This window comes from Schistocerca serialis, chromosome 6, assembly GCF_023864345.2.
Source record: "Schistocerca serialis cubense isolate TAMUIC-IGC-003099 chromosome 6, iqSchSeri2.2, whole genome shotgun sequence".
NCBI lineage: Eukaryota > Metazoa > Arthropoda > Insecta > Orthoptera > Acrididae > Schistocerca > Schistocerca serialis.
This window is the reverse complement of record NC_064643.1, coordinates 310654066-310675391: the sequence shown is the minus strand read 5'-3', so window position 1 is coordinate 310675391 and position 21326 is coordinate 310654066. Positions and strand designations below refer to the sequence as shown.

Below are 21326 nucleotides of genomic sequence, written 5' to 3'. Positions count from 1 at the left end.
AAGGCCGTAAGTTAAGGTTATTAGTGCCTGAAATGTGTGGAACTTAGCTAAGAATTATCGCCTGTGACTGATAATAAGGACAATTGTCTCATACAGGTTAGCGGCTCGATATACAGTATGTGATCTGCAATTAATACATAAGAAAGCCAGTAGGCTGTATGTCATAGCCAGCTGCTGACGTAGGTAGAAGACTTTTAAAGTAAAGGATTTATCGGATAATAGGTGCCTGCAACGCCACAAAACATTATGAAGACAGTATAGCGAGATAGGGGCGTACCACGCCACAAGTCATTATAAAAGCAATTATAAGAACTCATGTTGCGTGCAATCTTTACTAAGCTCATAATTAGAAATACACCATTTGACGTGTATCCAATTGTGAAACTGTCTTAAACTTATAGAAAATAACACCGATTACGTGAAATGCGTATGTAAACATAAAGGTAAGAGGGCAATGGCATTGGGCGACATAGAAAGTCCCGCATCATCGTGGTAGACGAAGCAAGGGCTGAAATCCTTCGAAGAAGTTCTTATTTTAAAACTGCAATTGATCATTAAGCAAGGTGTCTTTATCATAAAGAAGGTTTTTGAAAATTTGCTTTTCTTCGAGTATATCTAGCCTGCATCCTTTAGCTTCTTGGTTTAAGAGCTCAGTGTTTTTAAGTGGGTTAGGCGCATGGACCATTTGGATTAGATGTTCTGCAAATGTCGAGCCACGGGTGCCATCTCTATTTTTTGTGGGTACATGCTCTTTGTATCTAGCCGATAGAGCTCTTCCTGTCTGCCCTATGTAATAACGAGGGCAATCGCTACAAATAATTTTGTAAACACCTGATCGTGACAATTTATCGTTAGTGTTACTTACAGAGTGGATTAAGTTATTTTTAAGGCTATTATTAGTGTCATAGGTGACATTAAAGCCCCGAATCTTTAAGATGCACCCTATTTTATAAGAAGCTTTGCCTATAAACGGCATGGAAATGAAATTAATGGATTGATCTTTATAAGCGGTAACTAGTCTAGATAAAGTAGTTATGTTTCTATGTGTTTTCTTGTCATAGATCTGTTTCACGATATTTGGATTGTAGCCATTATTTTGGGCAATATATTCAAGTGTCTGAATTGTCTGAAGAAAGCGGAATAGATAGTGCCCGTCTATACTTGAGTGGAAAAAGGCCATTTTGTGGGCTTGGGGGTGTGTGGAATCAGCAGGAATAATATTATCGGAGAACGTTTCTTTACGGAAAACGTTAAAACTTATTTTATTGTCAGCTACTGTCGAAGTTAGGTTAAGATAATTCAGAGTTCTGTTAGCTGATTCGGTTTCTCTGGTGAAGCTTATTTTATCATGGAGGTTATTAAACGCGCTGAAAATCTGATCAATGTCAACGTGGGTGCCTTCAATTACAAAAAGTAAATCATATACGTATCTTGCATAAAAAAATTATTATGTTCTCTGAATAAGGGTAATTTTGAAAAAAAGTGTGTCCTTACAATTTACAAAAATTTCTGAAAAAATACCAACCAACGGGCTGCCCATGGCTAGACCAAATGCTTGTGAATACAGTCTGTCATTAAATGTGAAATAGTTGTACTTAAGAGTCATGAGTACAAGGGTCATTAATACGCCCATTTCGATAATGGATAATTCTTTTGTGTAAATGCAAATTGACTTCTAATATATCCAAGGTTTGGTATACTGGGACGTTGGTGTATAAACTTGTGATATCGAAAGACACGAGCTTATACAAACTAGAATAGGTTAAATTTTCAATTTATTAACTAACTCCACCGAGTTTTTAACAGTGTACTTTTCCCTAAATACAAAATTCTGTTTTATTTTATGATGTAAGAACCTGGCTAATTTATGATACCCACTGTTCGTACTATCCACAACAGGACTGATAGGATGATGAATCTTGTGAACCTTAAATTGACGCTTCAAAAACTCTGCTGCACTATGCTAAAAATATTCACATATAACTGTAACTTATATACGTTACTACAGTTGCAAAATAATAAATATTTCGGATTTTCGTTTTAATGACCTTCTTGTTATGTACTGCAGGCGTAGCTGGTTTTATAAGAAGAGCAATTGGTTATGTATTAATTCTATGTGTTCATAGACGGAAAACAATTCTAACTATTTGAGAGAAGCGTGTGACGTTCATGAACATTTGATCTCCTTCAGGAAATAAGCATGATAGGAGTTTACACTCGCCAATCTGATTAATAATTTTAAGCAGGACATGTAGAGCATGTGATATTTAACGAAAATAGGAAACAAAGAAAGAGAATGATATATAAATTCTAAGAAGAAGATCGGTGATATCCTTGACGAGGTTATATTACAACGAAATCACTTTGTATGATGAGCAAAATGTGTTTTATCAGTAGACTGTAATTACTTGTAAGTTTTAAGAAATAAGTGTATTACTCTGTTAAAGCTGTGCAATAGTAACACTTTAAATGTAATCGGCAGAATGTGACTCAGAGCGCGCGTAGGCATAGGTTCTCATGCTACTACTATCGTCTTCTAGTGTATTTACACTATGTCATCAGAAGTATCCGCACACCAAAAGACATAGATTTTTCATATTAGATGCATTGTGCTGCCATCTATTGCCACGTACTTCATATCAGCGGCCTCAGTAGTCATTAGACATTGTCAGAGAGCAGAATGGGGCTCTGCGGAACTCACTGACTTCGAACATGGTCAGGTGACTGGGAGTCACTTGTGTCATACGCCTGTACGCGAGATTTTCACACTCCTAAACAACCCTAGGTCCACTGTTTCCGATATAATGGTGAAGTGGAAATGTGAAGGGACACGTACAGCACAGAAGCTTACAGGCCGACCTCGTCTATTGACTGACAGAGACCACCGACAGTTGAAGAGGGTCGTAATGTGTGATAGGCAGACATCTAACCAGACCATAACACGGGAATTCCAAACTGCATCGGGATCCACTGCAAGTACTATGACAGTTAGGCGGGAGGTGAGAAAATTTGGATTTCATGGTCGAGCGGCTCATAAGCCACACATCACTCCGGCTAATACCAAACGGCGCCTCGCTTGGTGTAAGGAGCTTAAACATTGGCCGATGGAACAGTGAAAAAACGTTGTGTGGAGTGACGAATCACGGTACGCAATGTGGCGATCCGATGGCAGGGTGTGGGTATGGCGAATGCACGGGGAACGTCATCTGTCAGCGTGTGTAGTGCCAACAGTGAAATACGGAGGCGGTGGTGTTATGGTGTGGTTGTGTTTTCTCATGGAGGGTGCTTGTGCCCTTGTTGTTTTGCGTGGCACTATAACAGCACAGGACTACATTGATGTATTAAGCACCTTCGGGCTTCACACTGTTGAAGAGCAATTCGGGGATGGCGATTGCATCTTTCAACGCGATCGAGCACCTGTTCATAATGCACGGCCTGTGGCGGAGTGGTTACACGACAATAACATCCCGGTAAAGGACTGGCCTGCACAGCATTCTGACCTGAGTCCTATAGAACACGTTTGGGATGTTTTGGAACTCCGTGCCAGGCCTCAGCGTCCGACAGCGACAGAGAGCTGCCATCTTCACTCCGTGAAGAATTGGCTGCCATTCCTCACGAAACGTTCCAGCACCTGATTGATCGTATGGCTGCGAGAGTGGAAGCTGTCAATAAGGCTAAGGTTGGGCCAAGACTACACTGAATTCCAACATTAACGGTGGAGGGTGCACGAACTTGTAAGTCATTTCCAGCCAGGTGTCTAGATAGTTTTGATCACATGGTGTATCTTTAAACTAAGCCTGTGGTATTATGTATCTGTTGTCCTGGTACTGTATGATAAGAAGCACTGATAAAATGTTGCGGATAATTTTGTACATATTACTCATGATTGCCGATTGTGACTATTAGCGAATGTAACTGGTTATATTTTTTTCATCACTTACGATGAAGATACTTTGTTCGTAACACCAAGAACTATGTTGATTTCAAAGAATGTTTGTAAGAACTACTGCAATTTTTTATATGCGATGGTTTGATAGTGGATGTAGTGTCCGAAACTAGTCACCGCAAATATAAGATAATTGTCGTTGCAGCTTCGACAGAATTACAAATAGCAGTTTTAAGAAAAAAATTGTATTATTCTTCGGAAGCTTGTATTTAACTCCGGTTTGATGCGGTCTGAACAACGTTAAGGTTTTGTGTATGTCAGGGAAGTCTGCATTCCCACAAATATTTTCATCTACTGTGATGTATCAAGTTATTTAACACATCAGTGAGTCATGAATAAACAGCAATGACTAACTTGTTGACGGCAGGTGGAATGGTAAAAAAGCGGTCTTATTTATGTTACAGTCTTTCAACTCTGTTTACAATTAGGCCGTATTCCTAAAAATGTTCACAAAATACTCATACCGTAAATTCCAAACCAATTTGCCTTCCATAACAATATCAACGAGGAAAAGGAATACGTGAAGTTTAACACAAGTGGCTTCCGGAAACCTCAGGACAACATGAATATTTGATTTAGTAGAACCCAGAGGAAGACTGAACACATTATTACTCGTGTGACGATGTTTGATTACGCCTACTAGAGTTTAAAGAAAAATAAAGCAAATTAATGGCGATATATATTGCATACCTTAGCCGGGATAGCTCAATGTTGTATTATGAGCTGTTATAGACACCGATGGCATTTTTTATGACCGCCTGCAGCAATGCGAAAGTGATGATCCATTGAATGGTTCTATGCTGCTAGAGTCGCGTAAAGTTATGTGTCACGTGAAACTTATTACATGGAGAAGGTGACACTGCATCTGTGATGGAGATTATTTACGACCGCTAGCTGCAGGTAATAGCTTCGATAATTTTTATGAGACTGCACTGAGAATCTAACAATAATTTCTTCTCAAAGGCAGTTTCGTTTATACGGGCATGTGAACGGAAAATAGGGAGCTAACCTTGTGAGTCGATACTGTCCTGTACAAGTATGAGAAACCCCGTGCCTTAATTGGGTTAGATTTAGAGTTAAATTAAACTGTTGTGAAGAAAATTTGCAGTTTGGAAGAATCGCATATTGAAAACAATACTGAGTGCACCTATCACTAGCGGCCATACAAGCGAACTGCCTTACTTTCAGATTACGGGTACCCAATTATTGCTCCAGAATTATTATTATTATTATTATTATTATTATTTATGAAGCTCGTTGCTAGCCACTCTTAGGAAAAATTCTCCAAAAATATTCAGTAGTCATTCTCTCCTTTGAGATGTGGAAGACACATACGTCTTCTTACCGAGAAGTTGAAGGCACTCTCATACATCTGTCGAGGAGGACTTTGTCTAGAAGGCACACTGTAAGGGGCCAAGTTGTGTCTCCGTAAGCATCTCGAAGGGATTGAGGTAATGGTGGCCGCTCGGATTAAGGTACTGAACAAATAGTCTACGACCACATTTATTAAGTGTATTACAAAAAATATGTTACATATATAATTGATTGTGTCTCTAGTTAAGAATCAGAGCAGTGGAGCCTACTGCGGGTCCTCACGACTTGATCTTCTTGATCCTGTCGTCGTAGCGCTTGCGGTACTCTCCGTTGGGGTCGTATTTGGCCTCCAGCTGCTTCCAGAGGTCGGGCTTCTTCTCCAGGAGGAACTTGGCCACCTTCTCCGTGCCCGCCTTCTGCTTCTCGCTGCACTTAGCGCACTCGTTGGTCAGCGCGTCTGGGATGGCCTCTGTAAACAGAAGAGGGAAAACATGCTCACTGTACAACACCAAGCACGGAAAACGGTTTAGATGTATACTTCTATTTCTATACAATCAAGAAAATTAAATATATTTTGACCAACAACGTACATAGTCCAAAAGAAGCTGAATGCTGTATAGCACGGCAAAGACGAATGTAGTACTTGACGAAGCTCTAACCGTCTTGATCACTGTACTAGATACAGCTACGTCCCACTTCTAAATAGCCTTCATTGCAGTTCAGACCTCATGTGGTAAGCGTTCAGATACCTTGGTGAGGTTCTCAAGTACTATATATTTCTAATTAGAGCATATTATCCGTAGCACTAAATAAACGGAAATGTCGATTAGACCGATGCAGGGGCTAACAACAGTCAATGAGAAACTTCGAGTGCTGGCTGGCTCTGGCAATTAAAAGAGCGTTGGTATTCTATGTGACTGGAAAATTATTATTTGTGAGTAAAGTCAAAATATCATTCGCACCTGAATATCCCTAGGTATACTGTTCATATAACTGTTCGATGCATGGCAATTTTTCACCTAAGAACAATAGTAATAATTTACTGTGTGTTTGGGTGATGTTCTTATCGTCGGTTGTTGTAGAATTCTTGGGAGTATGTTGAAAGTAAGAAATTTCACAGTGAGAGTAAAGGCTCTGTCTACAAATCTGCCAAAATCAAAATTGCACGTGAGACAACCAGACTACATTTTTCTTCACAACGTCCTGTGAACCGTTGGTGCAGGGCAACGGGCGGATTCCATGTTCCTAGAACCGTATGTGGACCGGGCGAGGTGGCGCAGTGGTTAGCACACTGGACTCACACTCTGGAGGACGACGGTTCAAATTCGCTTGAGGCAAATGCCGGGATTGTTCCTTTCAAAGGGCACGGCCTACTTCTTGCTCTATCTTCCCCGAATCGAATGGGATCGATGATCTCACTGTTTGGTCCCAACCCCTGTATCAACCAGCCAACCTTACATGGAAAGCGTTTGACGCGATCCCACGCTGAAGATCGTTAACGAAGGTCCGAGCATACGGAATATGTTCTTAGATATGTGATGACCCGAAGACTTCTTAAGTAACAGAACCCAGTACGTTGTTCTGTAGGACGAATTTTCGTCATGGACAAGGGTATTATTAGGAGTCCTCAGGGCAGTGTGATGTGACCACTTTTGTCGACTACATACGTAAGTGCCCTGACAGGGTGAGCAGCAGTCTGCGAGTAATTCCTGATGACGCTGTAGTGTAACAAAAAGTATCGCCGTTGAGTGAATATAGGATACTTTCGGCATAAGAAGTCACCCACATACCGCCAACGGCCTTAACAAAGAGAGCGGAGGAGCGGATATAGGTTCAGGGCACTCTCTTGTCCTAGGGGTGGGAAATTGCCCCTAAAGGCGGAAGAATCAGCAATGATCAACGACACGAGGATGCAGAAGGCAATGGAAACCACTGCATTAAGGACACGTAACGTGTATCCACAGGACATGTGGCCTGTAATTGAAGAAGTGTCATGATGATCTCTCCATTGGCAAAAGATTCCGGAATAGTCCCCCATTCGGATCTCCGGGAGGGGACTGCCAAGGGGGAGGTTACCATGAGAAAAAGATTGAATAATCTACGAAAGGATAACGTTCTACGAGTCGGGGCGTGGAATGTCAGAAGCTTGAACGTGGTAGGGAAATTAGAAAATCTGAAAATGGAAATGCAAAGGCTCAATCTAGATATAGTAGGGGTCAGTGAAGTGAAGTGGAAAGAAGACTAGAGTTTCAGGTCAGATGAGCATAGGGTGATATCAACAGCAGCAGAAAATGGTATAACGAGAGTAGGATTCGTTATGAATAGGAAGGTATGGCAGAGAGTGTGTTACTGTGAACAGTTCAGTGACAGGATTATTCTTATCAGAACTGACAGCAAACCGAGAACGATATCTCAGGTATACATGCCGAAGTCGCAAGCTGAAGAGGAAGAGATGACGAAGTGTATGAGGATATTGAAAGGGTAATATAGTATGTAAAGGGGGATGAAAATCTAATAGTCGTGGGGGACTGGAATGCAGTTATAGTGGAAGGAGTAGAAGGGAAGATTACAGTAGAAAATGTGTTTGGGACAAGTAATGAGAGAGGAGAAAGACTAATTGAGTTCTGTAATAAATTTCAGCTAGTAATAGCGAATACTCTGTTCAAGAATCACAAGAGGAGGAGGTATACTTGGAAAATGCTCGGTGATACGGGAATATTTCACTTACATTACATCATAGTCAGACAGAGATTCGAAATCAGATACTGGATTGTAACGTGTACCCAGGAGCACATATAGACTCAGATCACAATATAGTAGTGATGAACAGTAGGCTCAAGTTTAAGACATTAGTCAGGAAGAATCAATACACAAAGAAGTGGGATACGGAAGTAATAAGGGATGATGAGATACGCTTGAAGTTCTCTATGGCTGTATATACGGCAACAAGGAATGCCTCAGTAGGTACTAAAGTTGAAGAGAATTGGGCATCTCTAGATAGGGCCATCACAGAAGTTGGGAAGGAAAACATAGGTACAAAGAAGGTAACTGCGAAGAAACCATGGTTAACAGAAGAAATACTTCAATTGTTCGATGAAAGGAGGAAGTACAAAAATGTTCCGGGAAACTCAGGAATAGAGAAACGAAACTCGCTGAGGAATGAAATAAATAGGAAGTACAGGGAAGCTAAGACGAAATGGCTACAGAAAAAATGTGAAGACATCGAAAAAGAAATGATTGTCGTAAGGACAGACTCAGCATACAGGAAAGTCAAAACAACCTTCGGTGACATTAAAAGCATGGTTGATAACATTAAGAGTGCAACGGGAAATCCACTGTTAAATGCAAACGAGAGAGTGGATAGGTGGAAAAAAAATATTGAAAGTCTCAATGAGGTGGAAGATTTGTCTGATGTGAAAGATGAAGAAACAGGAGTCGATTTCGAAGAGATAGGGGACCCGGTATTGGATTCAGAATTTAAAAGAGCTTTGGACGGATTAAGATCAAATAAGGCAAAAGGGATAGATAACATTCCATCAGAATTTCTGAAATCATGGGGGAAGTGGTAACAAAATGACTTTTTACGTTGGTGTGTAGATTGCATGAGTCTGGCAACATACCTTCTGACTTTCGGAAAAGTATTATCCACACAATTCCGACGACGGTATGAGCTAACAAGAGCGAGAATTAGTGCACAATTAGCTTAACAGCTCATGCAACCAAGTTGCTGACAAGAATAATATACAGCAGAATGGAAAAGAAAATTGAGGATGCGCTAGGTGACGATCAGTTTGGCTTTAGGAAAAGTAAAGCGACGAGAGAGGCAATTCTGACGTTACAGCTAATAATGGAAGCAAGGCTAAAGAAAAATCAAGACACTTTCATAGGATTTGTCGACCTGGAAAAAGCGTTCGAAAATATAAAATGGTGCAAGCTGTTCGAGATTTTGAAAAAAGTTGGGGTAAGCTATAGGGAGAGACGGGTCATATACAATATGTACAACAACCAAGAGGGAATAATAAGAGTGGACGATCAAGAACGAAGTGCTCGTATTAAGAAGGGTGTAAGACAATGCTGTAGCCTTTCGTCCCTACTCTTCCATCTATACATCGAGGAAGCAATGATGGAAATAAAAGAAAGGTTCAGGAGTGGAATTAAAATACAAGGTGAAAGGATATCAATGATACGATTCGCTGATGGCATTGTATCTTGAGTGAATGTGAAGAATAATTACATGATCTGCTGAACAGAATGAACAGTCTAATGAGTACAGAGTATGGATTGAGAGGAAATCGAAGAAAGACGAAGGTAATGAGGAGTGGTAGAAATGAGAACAGCGAGAAACTTAACATCAGGATTGATGGTCACGAGGTAGATGAAGTTAAGGAATTCTGATACCTGGTAGAAGAATAACCAATGACGGACGGAGCAAGGACACCAAAAGCAGACTAGCAATGGCAAAAAGGGCATTCCTGGCCATGAGAAGTCTACTAGTCTCAAACATAGGCCTTAATTTGAGGAATAAATTTCTGAGAATGTACGTCTGGAGTACAGCATTGTATGGTAGTCAAACATGGATTTCGGGAAAATCGGAACAGATGAGAATCGAAGCATTTGAGATGTGGTGATACAGACGAATTTTGAAAATTAGGTGGACTGATAAGGCAAGGAATGAGGAGGTTCTGTGCAGAATCGGAGAGGAAAGGAACATGATGAAAACACTGATAAAGGAGAAGGGACAGGATTAGAGGACATATGTTTAAGACATGAGGGAATGACTTCCATCGTACTAGAGGGACCTGTAGAAGGCAAAAACTGTAGAGAAAGACAGAGATCCATCCAGCAAATAATTGAGGACGTAAGTTGCAAGTGCTACGCTGAGATGAAGAGGTTAGCACAGGAGCGGAATTCGTGGCTGGCCGCATCAAACCAGCCAGAAGACCGATGACCAAAAAAGGAGGTTAAAGATGACATTGATAGAATTTCTACACTATGTCACTATGTGATCAAAAGTATCCGGATACCTGGCTGAAAGTGACTTATAAGTTTGTGACGTGCTCCATCGGTAATGATGGAATTCAGTATGGTGTTGGCCCACCCTCAGCCTTGATGTCACCTTCCACTCTCGCAGCCGTATGTTGAATCACGTGCTGAAAGATTTCTTGGGGTATGGCAGTCATTCATCACGGAGAGCTGTACTGAGGAGAGGTATCGATGTCGGTCGATGAGGCCTGGCACGAAATCGGCGTTCCAAAACATCGCAGAAGTGTTCTATAAGATTCAGATCAGGACTGTGTGCAGGCCAGTCCATTACAGGGATGTTATTGTCGTGTAACCAATTCGCCACAAGCCGTGCATTATGAACGTATGCTCGATCGTGTTGAAAGATGCAGTCCCCATCCTCGAATTGTTCTTCAACAGTGGGAAGCAAGAAGGTGCTTAAAACATCAATGTAGGCCTGTGCTGTGATAGTGCCATGCAAAAGAAAGTGATGCAAGCCACCTCAATTAAAAACACGACCACAGACTAACACCACCGCCTGCGCATTTTACTGTTGGCACTAAACACTCTGGCAGATGACGTTCACAAGGCATTCGCTATACCCATGCCCTGCCATCGGATCGCCACATTGTGTAACGTGATTCGTCATTCCATACAACGTTTTTCCACTGTTCAGTCGTCCAATCACGCTCCTTACACCAAGCGAGGTGTGGTTTGGCATTTACCGGCGTGATGTGTGACTTATGAGCGGCCTATCTACCCTGAAATCCAAAATTTCTCACCTCCCGCCTGACTGTCGTAGTACTTCCAATGGATCCTAATGCAGTTTAGAATTCCTGTGGTGTGGTCTGGATAGATGTCTGCCTATTTCACATTACGACCCTCTTCAACTGTCGGTGGTCTCTGTCACTCAACAGACTAGATCGGCCTCTACGCGTTTGTGCTATACGTATCGCTTCACGTTTGCACTTCACTACCACATCGGAAACAGTGGACCTAGGGATGTTTAGGAGTGTGGAAACCTCGCGTACAGACGTATGACACGAGTGACACCCAATCACTTGACTACGTTGGAAGTCCATGAGTTCCCGCGGAGCGCCCCATTCTACTCCCTCACGATATCTAATGGCTACTGAGGTCACTGATATGGAGTACCTGGCAGTAGGTGGCAGTACAATGAACCTAATATGAAAAACATATTATTTATTTTTTTGGTATCCGGATACATTTGGTCACATAGTGTATTTTGCTTTATGTCAGCTTGCACTAAAAGCGAAAAGCATAAATTAATGCAGATATGTATGGAAAAATATTCCTTAATGTTCGAGTATAGTATGAGTGGTGGGTTTCTTGAGACAGTCTCGTCAGTTAAATATTCAGTTGTAACGTTGATGGGCCACAGGAAATGGAACGAACAGGTAAGGTCGTTGCTTTGGAAGGCGAATGGCTGGCCTCGGTTTATTGAGAGAATTCTATGAAAGTGTGACGCATATATAAAGGAGACTGAGTGCATAACGACCCATTCTTGAGCAGGCTACTGCTTGGGTGTTTGGGATTCCCAACGGGCCAGATTAAAGGGAGACATCGAAGTAGTCGAGGAGCGTAGTGCTCGTTTCTCTACCGTTTGGTTCGATCAACGCGGGAGTAATACGGAAATACTACAAGAGAAAGAAACTGGAGTTGGTAATATGTCAGGGAACGTCATCGAATGACGTTACAGACCGCTGAATGTATAGGTGCCAGCGCTGGCTCTGGGCAACCTCTTTGAGAACAAACGAGAGTTCTTACTATTTGCTCTGTGATGCCACTGCACTTGGTTGTGTTTAATCTTTTGTGATGTGCGTGGACACGTTTGACACCATGCTGTTAGGTCTACTGCAAGAAGATTCAATGAACTGGTTTGAAAGCTAATGAAAAACAGACAGTAATGCCTATGGAAATGAAATGTTGTCCGGGAAGCATTCTCTCTAAGGATGCCACAGGATTCAGTCGTAGGCCCACTTTTGTTTTGCTTCAGTGTCAATGATAGTTCATCAGTTCAACCTATATGAAAATATTATTTCTATGCTGAAGGCCTCCGATTCACGTAAGTGCCGGACTGACGATATTAATATTAGGATCGTCCAGGTGAATGATGATCTGCCTACAGCGGCAATGTGGGAGCAAAGCCTGGGGCTAAAACTAAAGGCAAAGAGAGTGACAAGTAATCTTATTATCTCATCAGAAATTAATAGTTTTAGGATTCCGCGTATAAGTGCCTCCTATTCTGCTCGATGATATTCCGTTACCATATCATAAAACAGTTAAGAAGTGGAAAATACTGTCGCCTTGTGCCGGAAGATTTCTGTTCGCCTCTGTGCCCTCAAAAACTTTCGGAACATAATTCAACAAGATATGTGTGATATATAAATACGCGCAACCACTCGTTTTTCCGAATCTACACTGTTGCGTTGTAATTTAATACACCTCGAGTAGAGAAAACGCTAGAGTGTTGGTACTAACCACTAGTGCTTGTGTGCGTTACATCAGCGAACTTCGTCTATAAGACCATGTCAGTGCTTCGTACGCCCTGTTAGGGTAGATGCGGGACAAACAAATTACGGTATGTCCACTTCACCGGCTCTTTCGTGCTCAAACACCCCAGTACATTGCATCAGGGAATAAATACCTGTTATATCATCGTAATCGAAATACCAAATCCTGTTTCACTAGTATCCTAGCTGTGCCCATTAAAAAAACAAAAATATTCGCAGAATCTTTCTTTGTTGTTGGTTTCCGCCCCTGGAAGAAGCTGGCCTAATATCTGGCCACCACATTGAACATCTATTGGCCTGACATGTCGGGACACACTCTATTCCACTCCGTAATTGAAAACGGAAACCACGTGTGTACGTGTACCTCACCCCTCATGGTAATGTACATGTGCGACAGTGAAAACGACCAATAAAAAGGTTTTAGCATGTGGATGTAATGTGCTGTTCCATTCTCTTCTGTACCTAAGGTCCATCACCGTTCCCTTTGGATCCCTACGTAATTCGGTGCTCTCCGATACACACCATCAAACAGCGGAGGTGTGGTACTCAAGCGTCAACTTTAGGTTACAATATCTCCGGATGTAATTAACATTTTACAATGCAACAAACGGCACTGATTACGTATTTGTTTATATGTTCAGATGTGCTAACAACACTAACGGGGTTCCATTTAAAAAAAACGTAGGTTTGTGTTAGAAGACATACTTCCGTGCATTTTTGTATGGTTAGTATTAAACAATTACACTAGCCCCTCTCCTCACGTTCGGTCTGTGGAATCTGTTCGTCAGTATTTGATGTGGTTTACGAAATATATCCAGCGGTAACGTTAGGTGACTCACCCTATATATATATATATATATATATATATATATATATATATATATATATGGAGATATTTGGTAATAACCTTTCGCCATTATATACTACATATATATGTTTCGCCTTTATACATACATTCATGTATGTTTCAAGTCATATTACGAAATCTTTTATAGACACTGATCTCCCTCTTATCTTGAAGATAAAGTAAGCAAAATTTCGTCAATATCTGAATAAAACTGTAGATTTGTATAGATTATAAACGAGCAAACAGACAAAGAAACGCACTTCTTTATCTATATAATGTAATGTGAAATATGTAGAACACCTTGTTAACTATAAGAGAGTACCCGATGGCCCTAATATTGCCAGATCAAATAAACAATAAATTAAAAATGAGGTCTATTGGGGAGAAACTTGACGTTTGCTGTTGAATGGGCTGTTTGGTAGTTGTCGATCCGCTCCGTATCGCCGTTGGATGAGAGTGCTGTATATGAGTACCTATCCTCTATAACCTCTCGCAGTCTGTCGGTGTACACATTGCGAAAGATGTCGACAGAACGTAGGCACGATTTACGTTCGCCAGGTTACACAACAAGAAAGCTGCCTATGGTACTTGTAGAAATGTCATGTTTTCCAATTTGTTCAAGACGGAGCCTGCTGTAAACATTTTCTGCTGCAAAAACACCGGTTCACGGAGTCGGCGGAGCAGCTCAAGTGCTTCCCTGTAGCCAGTAAGCAAACAGCTGTGTGTGTGTGTGTGTGTGTGTGTGTGTGTGCCAGGCAGCGGTCACTCACACACACACGTGGAGTAGGTCAGTGCTGGCTGGCGGATGAGGTAAGCAAGCGCCATCGCACTTTCTCTGCTGCGGGAATGAGGATGCACCACTTGCTACAGCTGCGTCGGAACTGCGCCACACCGCACCATCTGACCGTCTACACTGGCATTTAGTGTAAGTGACCTGAAACTATGCACCGCCGAGTGACAGATTCATTTTATTGGCCATGAATTTCAGTGTATAATAGCAGAGTACCGGTCAGGCGTGTGGGTCACCAATCTGAAAACGCACCGTTCGGATAACTGCTGGCTGCTGCAGTTTAATGTCCCGCAGTTCTATGTAACAACACGTTATCTCTCATATGACGACAAAAAAGCAGTCGGTCGATTATCGACAAGAATGCTGAAGCGTCTACCTCTCGTTGTCCATGATTATATGGGCAATGTTTGTGCATGACACACCTAATTGGGAGAGCGAGGTTGACAACTGAGTGCCAGGGGATGGCCTGATGAGGGTACGTATTAACCAAAATCGGCACTCAATAGGCCTTTACAAAATGGAAATTGTTTTCCTGATTATGTTGAACTCTGCTTCGACCCTCAATATGGCGGGAAATTTTGATGTGGTCTGCAACCGAACTGATTTGTTGACCAGTCTGAAAAATAGCGGAGTCTGTCAGCCATTGTTTTCACGCTTCCAATTTCGAGACTGTGTGGTCAGTTTCTCACAAGAATGACTCCTCGCCAGACGACAGATTTTGGTGTTCAACCGTGAAACACGTACTTCTTTATTTCATAAACCAAATACCAATTTTCATGTTTCTACCTCAAAATTGTCTTAATAGCAATGTATTTAATAAAAAAAGCCTTTCATCAGCTGCTTCTCGTCTCTTCTTATACGTCGCCTGCAACGTAAGATCAACGTAGTTACCAAATACAAGTTTCTTCCCTTAACGGTTTGGGCTGGGCGCTAATGGGTCAGTCAGCCAGCCAATCAGGACATTTCCTTTTATATACAGCGTTATTCTTATTAACGTTTAAGATCACTCGAAGCGACGTAGATGCCGGTGCGACAATTAATTTAATATAAGACGCATGGATATAAGGCAATACCTCAAAATTTAATGACAAGTATTGAACATGTGACGTCACCAGATGACGTATCTCGCCACACGTGTAGCTGTTGGGCTTGTCGACCCTACATTAACCAGTAGGGGGCAGCGCTACACATCGCTGCACAACAGTGAAAAATTTCTAACACTTTTTGTAAATATGATCTGTTGTAGACGCATTGTTACAAAATTACTGTCCTCCCACTAACCAAGCAGAAGATGTTCTTATTTTGCGTTTCTTTCCTCTTTCCCTTTTTTTTTTTGTTTACAGACATTATTTAGTGTAGGAAACGTACGTCGTTCACTGGTAACGACACAATTCCGGCCGGCCGGGGTGGCCGAGCGGTTCTAGGGGCTACAGTCTGGAACCGCGTGACCGCTACGGTCGCAGCTTCGAATCCTGCCTCGGGCATGGAAGTGTGTGATGTCCGTAGGTTAGTTAGGTTTAAGCAGTTCTGAGTACTAGGGGACTGATGACCTCAGATGTTAAGTCACATGGTGCTCAGAGCCATTTGAACCATTTTGACACAATTCGGAAGCTTCTACTCATTTAGTAGTGACTCAATACGGTAAGTTTTTGTTGTAGTGTACTTTGCAATAAACCAGCGGAGACCGCGAATCCAGTAAATAAACCTGAGCTCCACGCATTTAAGTCGCGCACGTAGGCCCGGAGCTAGTGACAGACCCATAGCCTTGTTGAGGCACCTCATCTGGTGGCGTTACATGTTCAGTACTCGTCACACACTTCTGGGGTATTTCCCGACATTTGCGGTCACATGTCTCTTATATAGAAATTACTTGTCTCAGCATCATCTTTCTCGCTTCGGGGTTTTTTAAACGTTAGTAACAATCATCCTGTACAGAGATAAGCTTAGTCAACTGAAAGAAAGAAGGGGAAAGAGTACGGAGAGACAAAAACAGCGATTTCCTCGTTATCAGGCTGAAAGATAACACCTTTCAGTTATTATGACAAGGTTATTGCGATGATAACAAAGAAATGCTGCAGCTTATTGTACACGAACAGCATGATAGGTGGCAGCAGAAGAGAAGAATGTAGAGGTTGTCTTAGTTTTGTGAAGAGGTACAGTCGGCGAACGATACAGATCGGGCCTCGTTCTACAGTTATAATGAAATTGTATGAAACTGATGCAGAAGACTACCTGCGCAGCTCAGAGCACTAGGCCGTCTGCAATGAGCACATTATGATAATGCAGTCGCTCTAAGCCTAAGACAGGCGCACTTGCAGCAGGAGTCCGGCTTGCAGACGTGCAGCTAGCTAGTCCGGCGGGGTCCGTGCCCGGTGACTCACCGCAGTGAAAGCGACAGCCCGGTACTCGCACAGGCCGCACTCGCCTAGGTCACTGGACTCGCCAAAGGCCAGCGTGCAAACTGGTAGTGCAGCCATTCGGCGGCGCCATGCATGAAGTGGGCACAGAAGGGAAGCATTAGGGGACCAGAGGTCGCCAGCTTAGAAGCGGTTCATCCGTGCAACACGTAGCCTGCTACGGGCCCTGCTATTTCAATGGCCCCGCAATCGCACTACCCTGTATTTCAGGTGAATATTAACCGTCAGCGGTTTTGAACTGAAACTAGAAACAATCTGTGTAGTATGAGTAAGATTATGTGTACGTATGTTAACAGTACCCGAAATAAGAGATCGGTAGTATAAACATGAGTGTGTTTTTGAACATTTGAAGAACACATTTCTCTTTATTAACAACGTTTTAACTATTACGTACTGGCATAATATTTTTATTACCATATTACGACCTTACAACACAGTGTTGTTGATAGAGACTGTTTGACTTACATTGTCACCGAGCGAGGTGGCGCAGTGGTTAGACACTGGACTCGCATTCGGGAGGACGACGGTTCAATCCCGCGTTCGGCCATCCTGATTTAGGTTTTCCGTGATTTCCCTAAATCACTCCAGGCAAATGTCGGGATGGTTCCTTTGAAAGGGCACGGCCGACTTCCTTCCCCTTATTTTCGTAATCCAATGAGGCCGATGACCTCGCTGTCTGGTCTTCTTCCCCAAACAACCCCAACTTACATCGTCAGTAGAGATTTCCTAAATACCATTTGCTGAAATAACCTTGCACCAGACGACGTAGGCTGCTGAGCGAAACATTCTTACAATCATAATTCGTTATAATTTAGATTACTGATAATCTAGCTCACTTAGTGCTGCTTATGGGGTCCTGTTTTTGTTCGATTTTCTGCTTTTCCCCCCTTCTACAGAGCGCTCTTTCACTAGAGTTGACTCCCACGTTTCAACGCATTTCTGTAATACTTACTTGCATACGTATTTACATATGCCAGTATAATATTCTCTCTTGCCGAATGTTGCAGTGTTGCATCTTTCGCTGATAAACAAATAACTCGTCAGCCGAAAATGTTTGGAGACAGGATCGAGAAAAATCAGAAAAAAAGTTAAGGCGGTGTTTTAATGCTTCATCTGTTCTCCACGGTCTTCTCGCACTAGAGTGCAACACCCATACCGTTCATACAATTACGTAAAACTGTCAGAAACGTCCTTTTTTCGGTCACACTAACTTGAATGTAGATTATGTGGTCAAAGTTTTCATGTCAGTTTCCGCAATTTGTCGTTTTGTGGCACGTTCGTCTTGATAACACCATGTCTCGTCACCCGTGGTGATTTTTTCCAGATTAGAGTTTTTTCCAGAAACGAGTGTATTACGATCAAGTCGCAGAAGGCTTCCACACTTCGTTGTTTTTGTTCGGGAGTCAGTATGTTTGGGAAACATTGTGCACAAAAGTTTCTCTTGTATTCTGCTGAATGCCTGGAAAACTTATATGTTATTGCATTGCGATTTGTGACGCAACAACGTTGACAAACTGCAGGCTCAGGTCCACTACTTAACACTGCGTGCTCACAACGAACTGATCGAAAGCATATCTGTTATTTACACAGTTAAAGCTGCCACCGTAGTCGCTTATACGCCAGGAATAAAATCAGGGCCGGCCGATGTGGCCGAGCGGTTCTAGGCGCTTCAGTCCGGAACCGTGCTGCCGCTACGGTCGCAGGTTCGAATCCTGCCTCGGCAATGGATGTGAGTGATGTCCTTAGGTTAGTCAGGTTTAAATAGTTCTAAGTCTAGGGACTGATGACCTCAGATGTTAAGTCCCATAGTCCTTAGAGCCATTTTTTGAATAAAATCAATCTCGAAACTTTTTGACGGATGGTGTATACGTCATGCTCCACTGCCTGCTGGTTCACAGCGTTTTGCTGCTTAAAATTGTCCAGTGGAGTGTGCTGCTAAATTTTGTAGCATACAAAAGTCTAAACTTATTAAGTCTATAATACAATGCATTTTGCTTTTTAATGTTTGCTTTGATTAACTTAATAGCAGCACTGAATGAGCTTGATCATCACTAATCCAAATTTAAACGATATCTGACTGTCTGGCTGTTTCGCTTAGCAGCCTACTATGATTGGTGCGAGGGTATTTCAACACAGGAGTTTTATGCGAGCTCTGACAAAAACATACAACGAAACATTCTCTGCCAACAATACTGTATGCATGTCACCCTGAGACGGCGGGCAATGATCATTTGTCCTCTCAGATAACTTGAGCGATGGTAAAATCATGGAACCGGATGTGGACATATGACCGTTGTAAGTTTTGTATAAGATTTCTTACTATTCGCGAGGGTTATGTGTCCACATTCATTGTGGACTTGGGATTGACAAAGTGATAGAAACTGGCAGGAAGCTAGGAAGAAATTTAAATCAACAGCCTGTTGGAAACAACGACATCTTTTAAACTGCATTGACCGAAATCGATTTTAGGAGATCCAAGGTGGAATCCTCCAAACGTTTAGTTTTCTCAGAAACTGTCTTCCACAATTGAGGAGTTGTTCTACTGAGCACCGACGTAAGCCTCAAAGAGTCAAGAGCCTTGTCAACACCTGGATATATTCAGGCGGAGTAAACTTCTCAATTGGATGATCATCAAGACGGAAAAAATACGTTTTATTCCCCTGAAATGGGTTAAGTAAAGCTAAATCAGAATGAGGATATGATGTTACTAAGTCTACTTATCATGAAGTCATAACCGTTGTTGTAAGTTCATCGAGCAAAAATCGTTCAGAAATGAAAGTTCGTGTGTTACTTTGCCCATTTCTAGTTTCTAACTCGACCACTCTTCTTAGTTCTATGTGATATGAATGCCGCACAACTAATCGGAATTGAATCATATCATTGTTTAAAAAATAACTTCTGCCGTGGTCATATTGCAATGTATTAATGACAACCATACATTTCACAGATGACATGTATTCTTGATAGAGGCATGGCGGTCTAACGAATAAATTATGTAACTAGATAACATAGAATACAAGATTAGGATTAGCAAATTGAAGACGGCGATGAACAGTGATGGAAGTGAGAATATCGGCTTGCTAAACATCAAGAATGGTAATAATATAAGAAGTGAACGAGTACTTCTTTGTAAGAAGTAAAATTATGTTGATGATCGAAGGACGAAGGGCGTCACGAGCAGATTAACGATGTCAACAAAAATACGTATCTGTTGCATGCAGGAGTTTACGTATTGTCAAATATTGCCAAGGAATTATGGATCAAGTTCTGGAAACAATATGCTTCGATCACAAAACTGCGTGGTAGGGTGGATCATGGGAAAGCCAGGGCAGAACCTGAAAGCAATGAAAATATCGTGCAACAGAAGTACATTAAAAATCAAGTAAACAGACAAATTTCGTAGGGTGCAGCGTCTGAAAGAGCGAATGAGGAACGTGAGAGGACTAGCCTCATCAAAGGAAGAAACTGGAGTGTGGGATACAAGCAGAAGCATCAAGGAGCAGTAAGAAGAAAAGGAGGGGACAGTTGTCGGAGAAACAAAAATTAGAGATTCGAAGTAGAGATTATGTAAGCTGAAGAAGTTATGTAGAGATGGAGAGATTGGTGGAAGGTAGGAAGAACTGAAGAACTACATTAGACCAATTGGAAGTCATTGGACTTGAAAAATGAAAACATATTCTGCGTGTATGGGAAAGTGACGGGTGTGTCGGGGTACGTACTCTTCAGCTCCTTGGCGTCAGGCGTGCAGTTGCGGTCGTCCGCGTCGAGCAGGCACTGCGCGTATTTGTTGAGCAGGCGGTCGTTGTTGAGGATGTCGTCCAGGTTGACGCTGTCGAACTTGGTGGTGTACTTGTCCTGCGCCGCCACCAGCGCCCCGAGCATCAGCAGCGCGACAAACGTGCGGACCATGGCGATGCGGCTCACCTGGTACTGGTAGTGGTACTGGTACTGATACGGCTACCGTGTGTGTCGCGGCGAGAGCACCGCTCGCCTTATATGCGGCCGTCGTCCCCGCCACACGCCGACGCCCATGCGTCCTACTTACACCCTCCACTGCAGCAGCACAGCCACTGCCATGCCATACACTTCAGCTTTTGCTCTCTGCCTCTCTCTACCTTCTCTCTCTCTTCCCTCCCTGTTTCACATTGTCAGATGCAATTTTGAGGTATTGTTAATATTTATTCATTCTTTTCGCAAAACTGGGTTTATTATTAATTTAATTATTTCCCAAAATTAAAGTTACAAGGTCATCGTGTAAGAAATGCATAACACAAATGATAACTTCAATGTAATTTATTTACCGACCGTTTTCAGTCCAGAATCAAGGTCATGTTAGTCAAATATGCAATTATGAAATATTACGTATCATACATGTCTTGAAATCCAAGGTATACAATTTAAGTCACGGAGAACAATTCTGAACACAATAACTTTGTGAAATCGAGGCGCTAATCACTACACAGTTATTGCGTACAGA

At 42.2% G+C, this 21326-nt stretch overlaps 1 protein-coding gene across 1 annotated transcript; it reads right to left on the bottom strand.

Annotated features, from left to right (window-relative positions):
• Nucleotides 1-5433: 5433 nt before the first annotated feature.
• Nucleotides 5434-20834, bottom strand: LOC126484222 (ejaculatory bulb-specific protein 3-like). Its single transcript, XM_050107636.1, has 2 exons — nucleotides 20569-20834; nucleotides 5434-5729 (listed from the first exon to the last, which is right to left on the bottom strand). Exons 1-2 carry the CDS (start codon nucleotides 20756-20758, stop codon nucleotides 5539-5541), a joined length of 381 nt encoding a protein of 126 aa, XP_049963593.1. The 5' UTR covers nucleotides 20759-20834; the 3' UTR covers nucleotides 5434-5538.
• Between the last annotated feature and the right edge of the window lie 492 nt (nucleotides 20835-21326).

Coding starts and splice junctions, on each gene's coding strand:
- LOC126484222 (XM_050107636.1), bottom strand. CDS start 20,758: ATGGTCCGCACGTTTGTCGCGCTGCTGATGCTCGGGGCGCTGGTGGCG. Junction 5,730..20,568: donor TGACGCCAAGGAGCTGAAGA/GTACGTACCCCG, acceptor TTCTGTTTACAG/AGGCCATCCCAGACGCGCTG.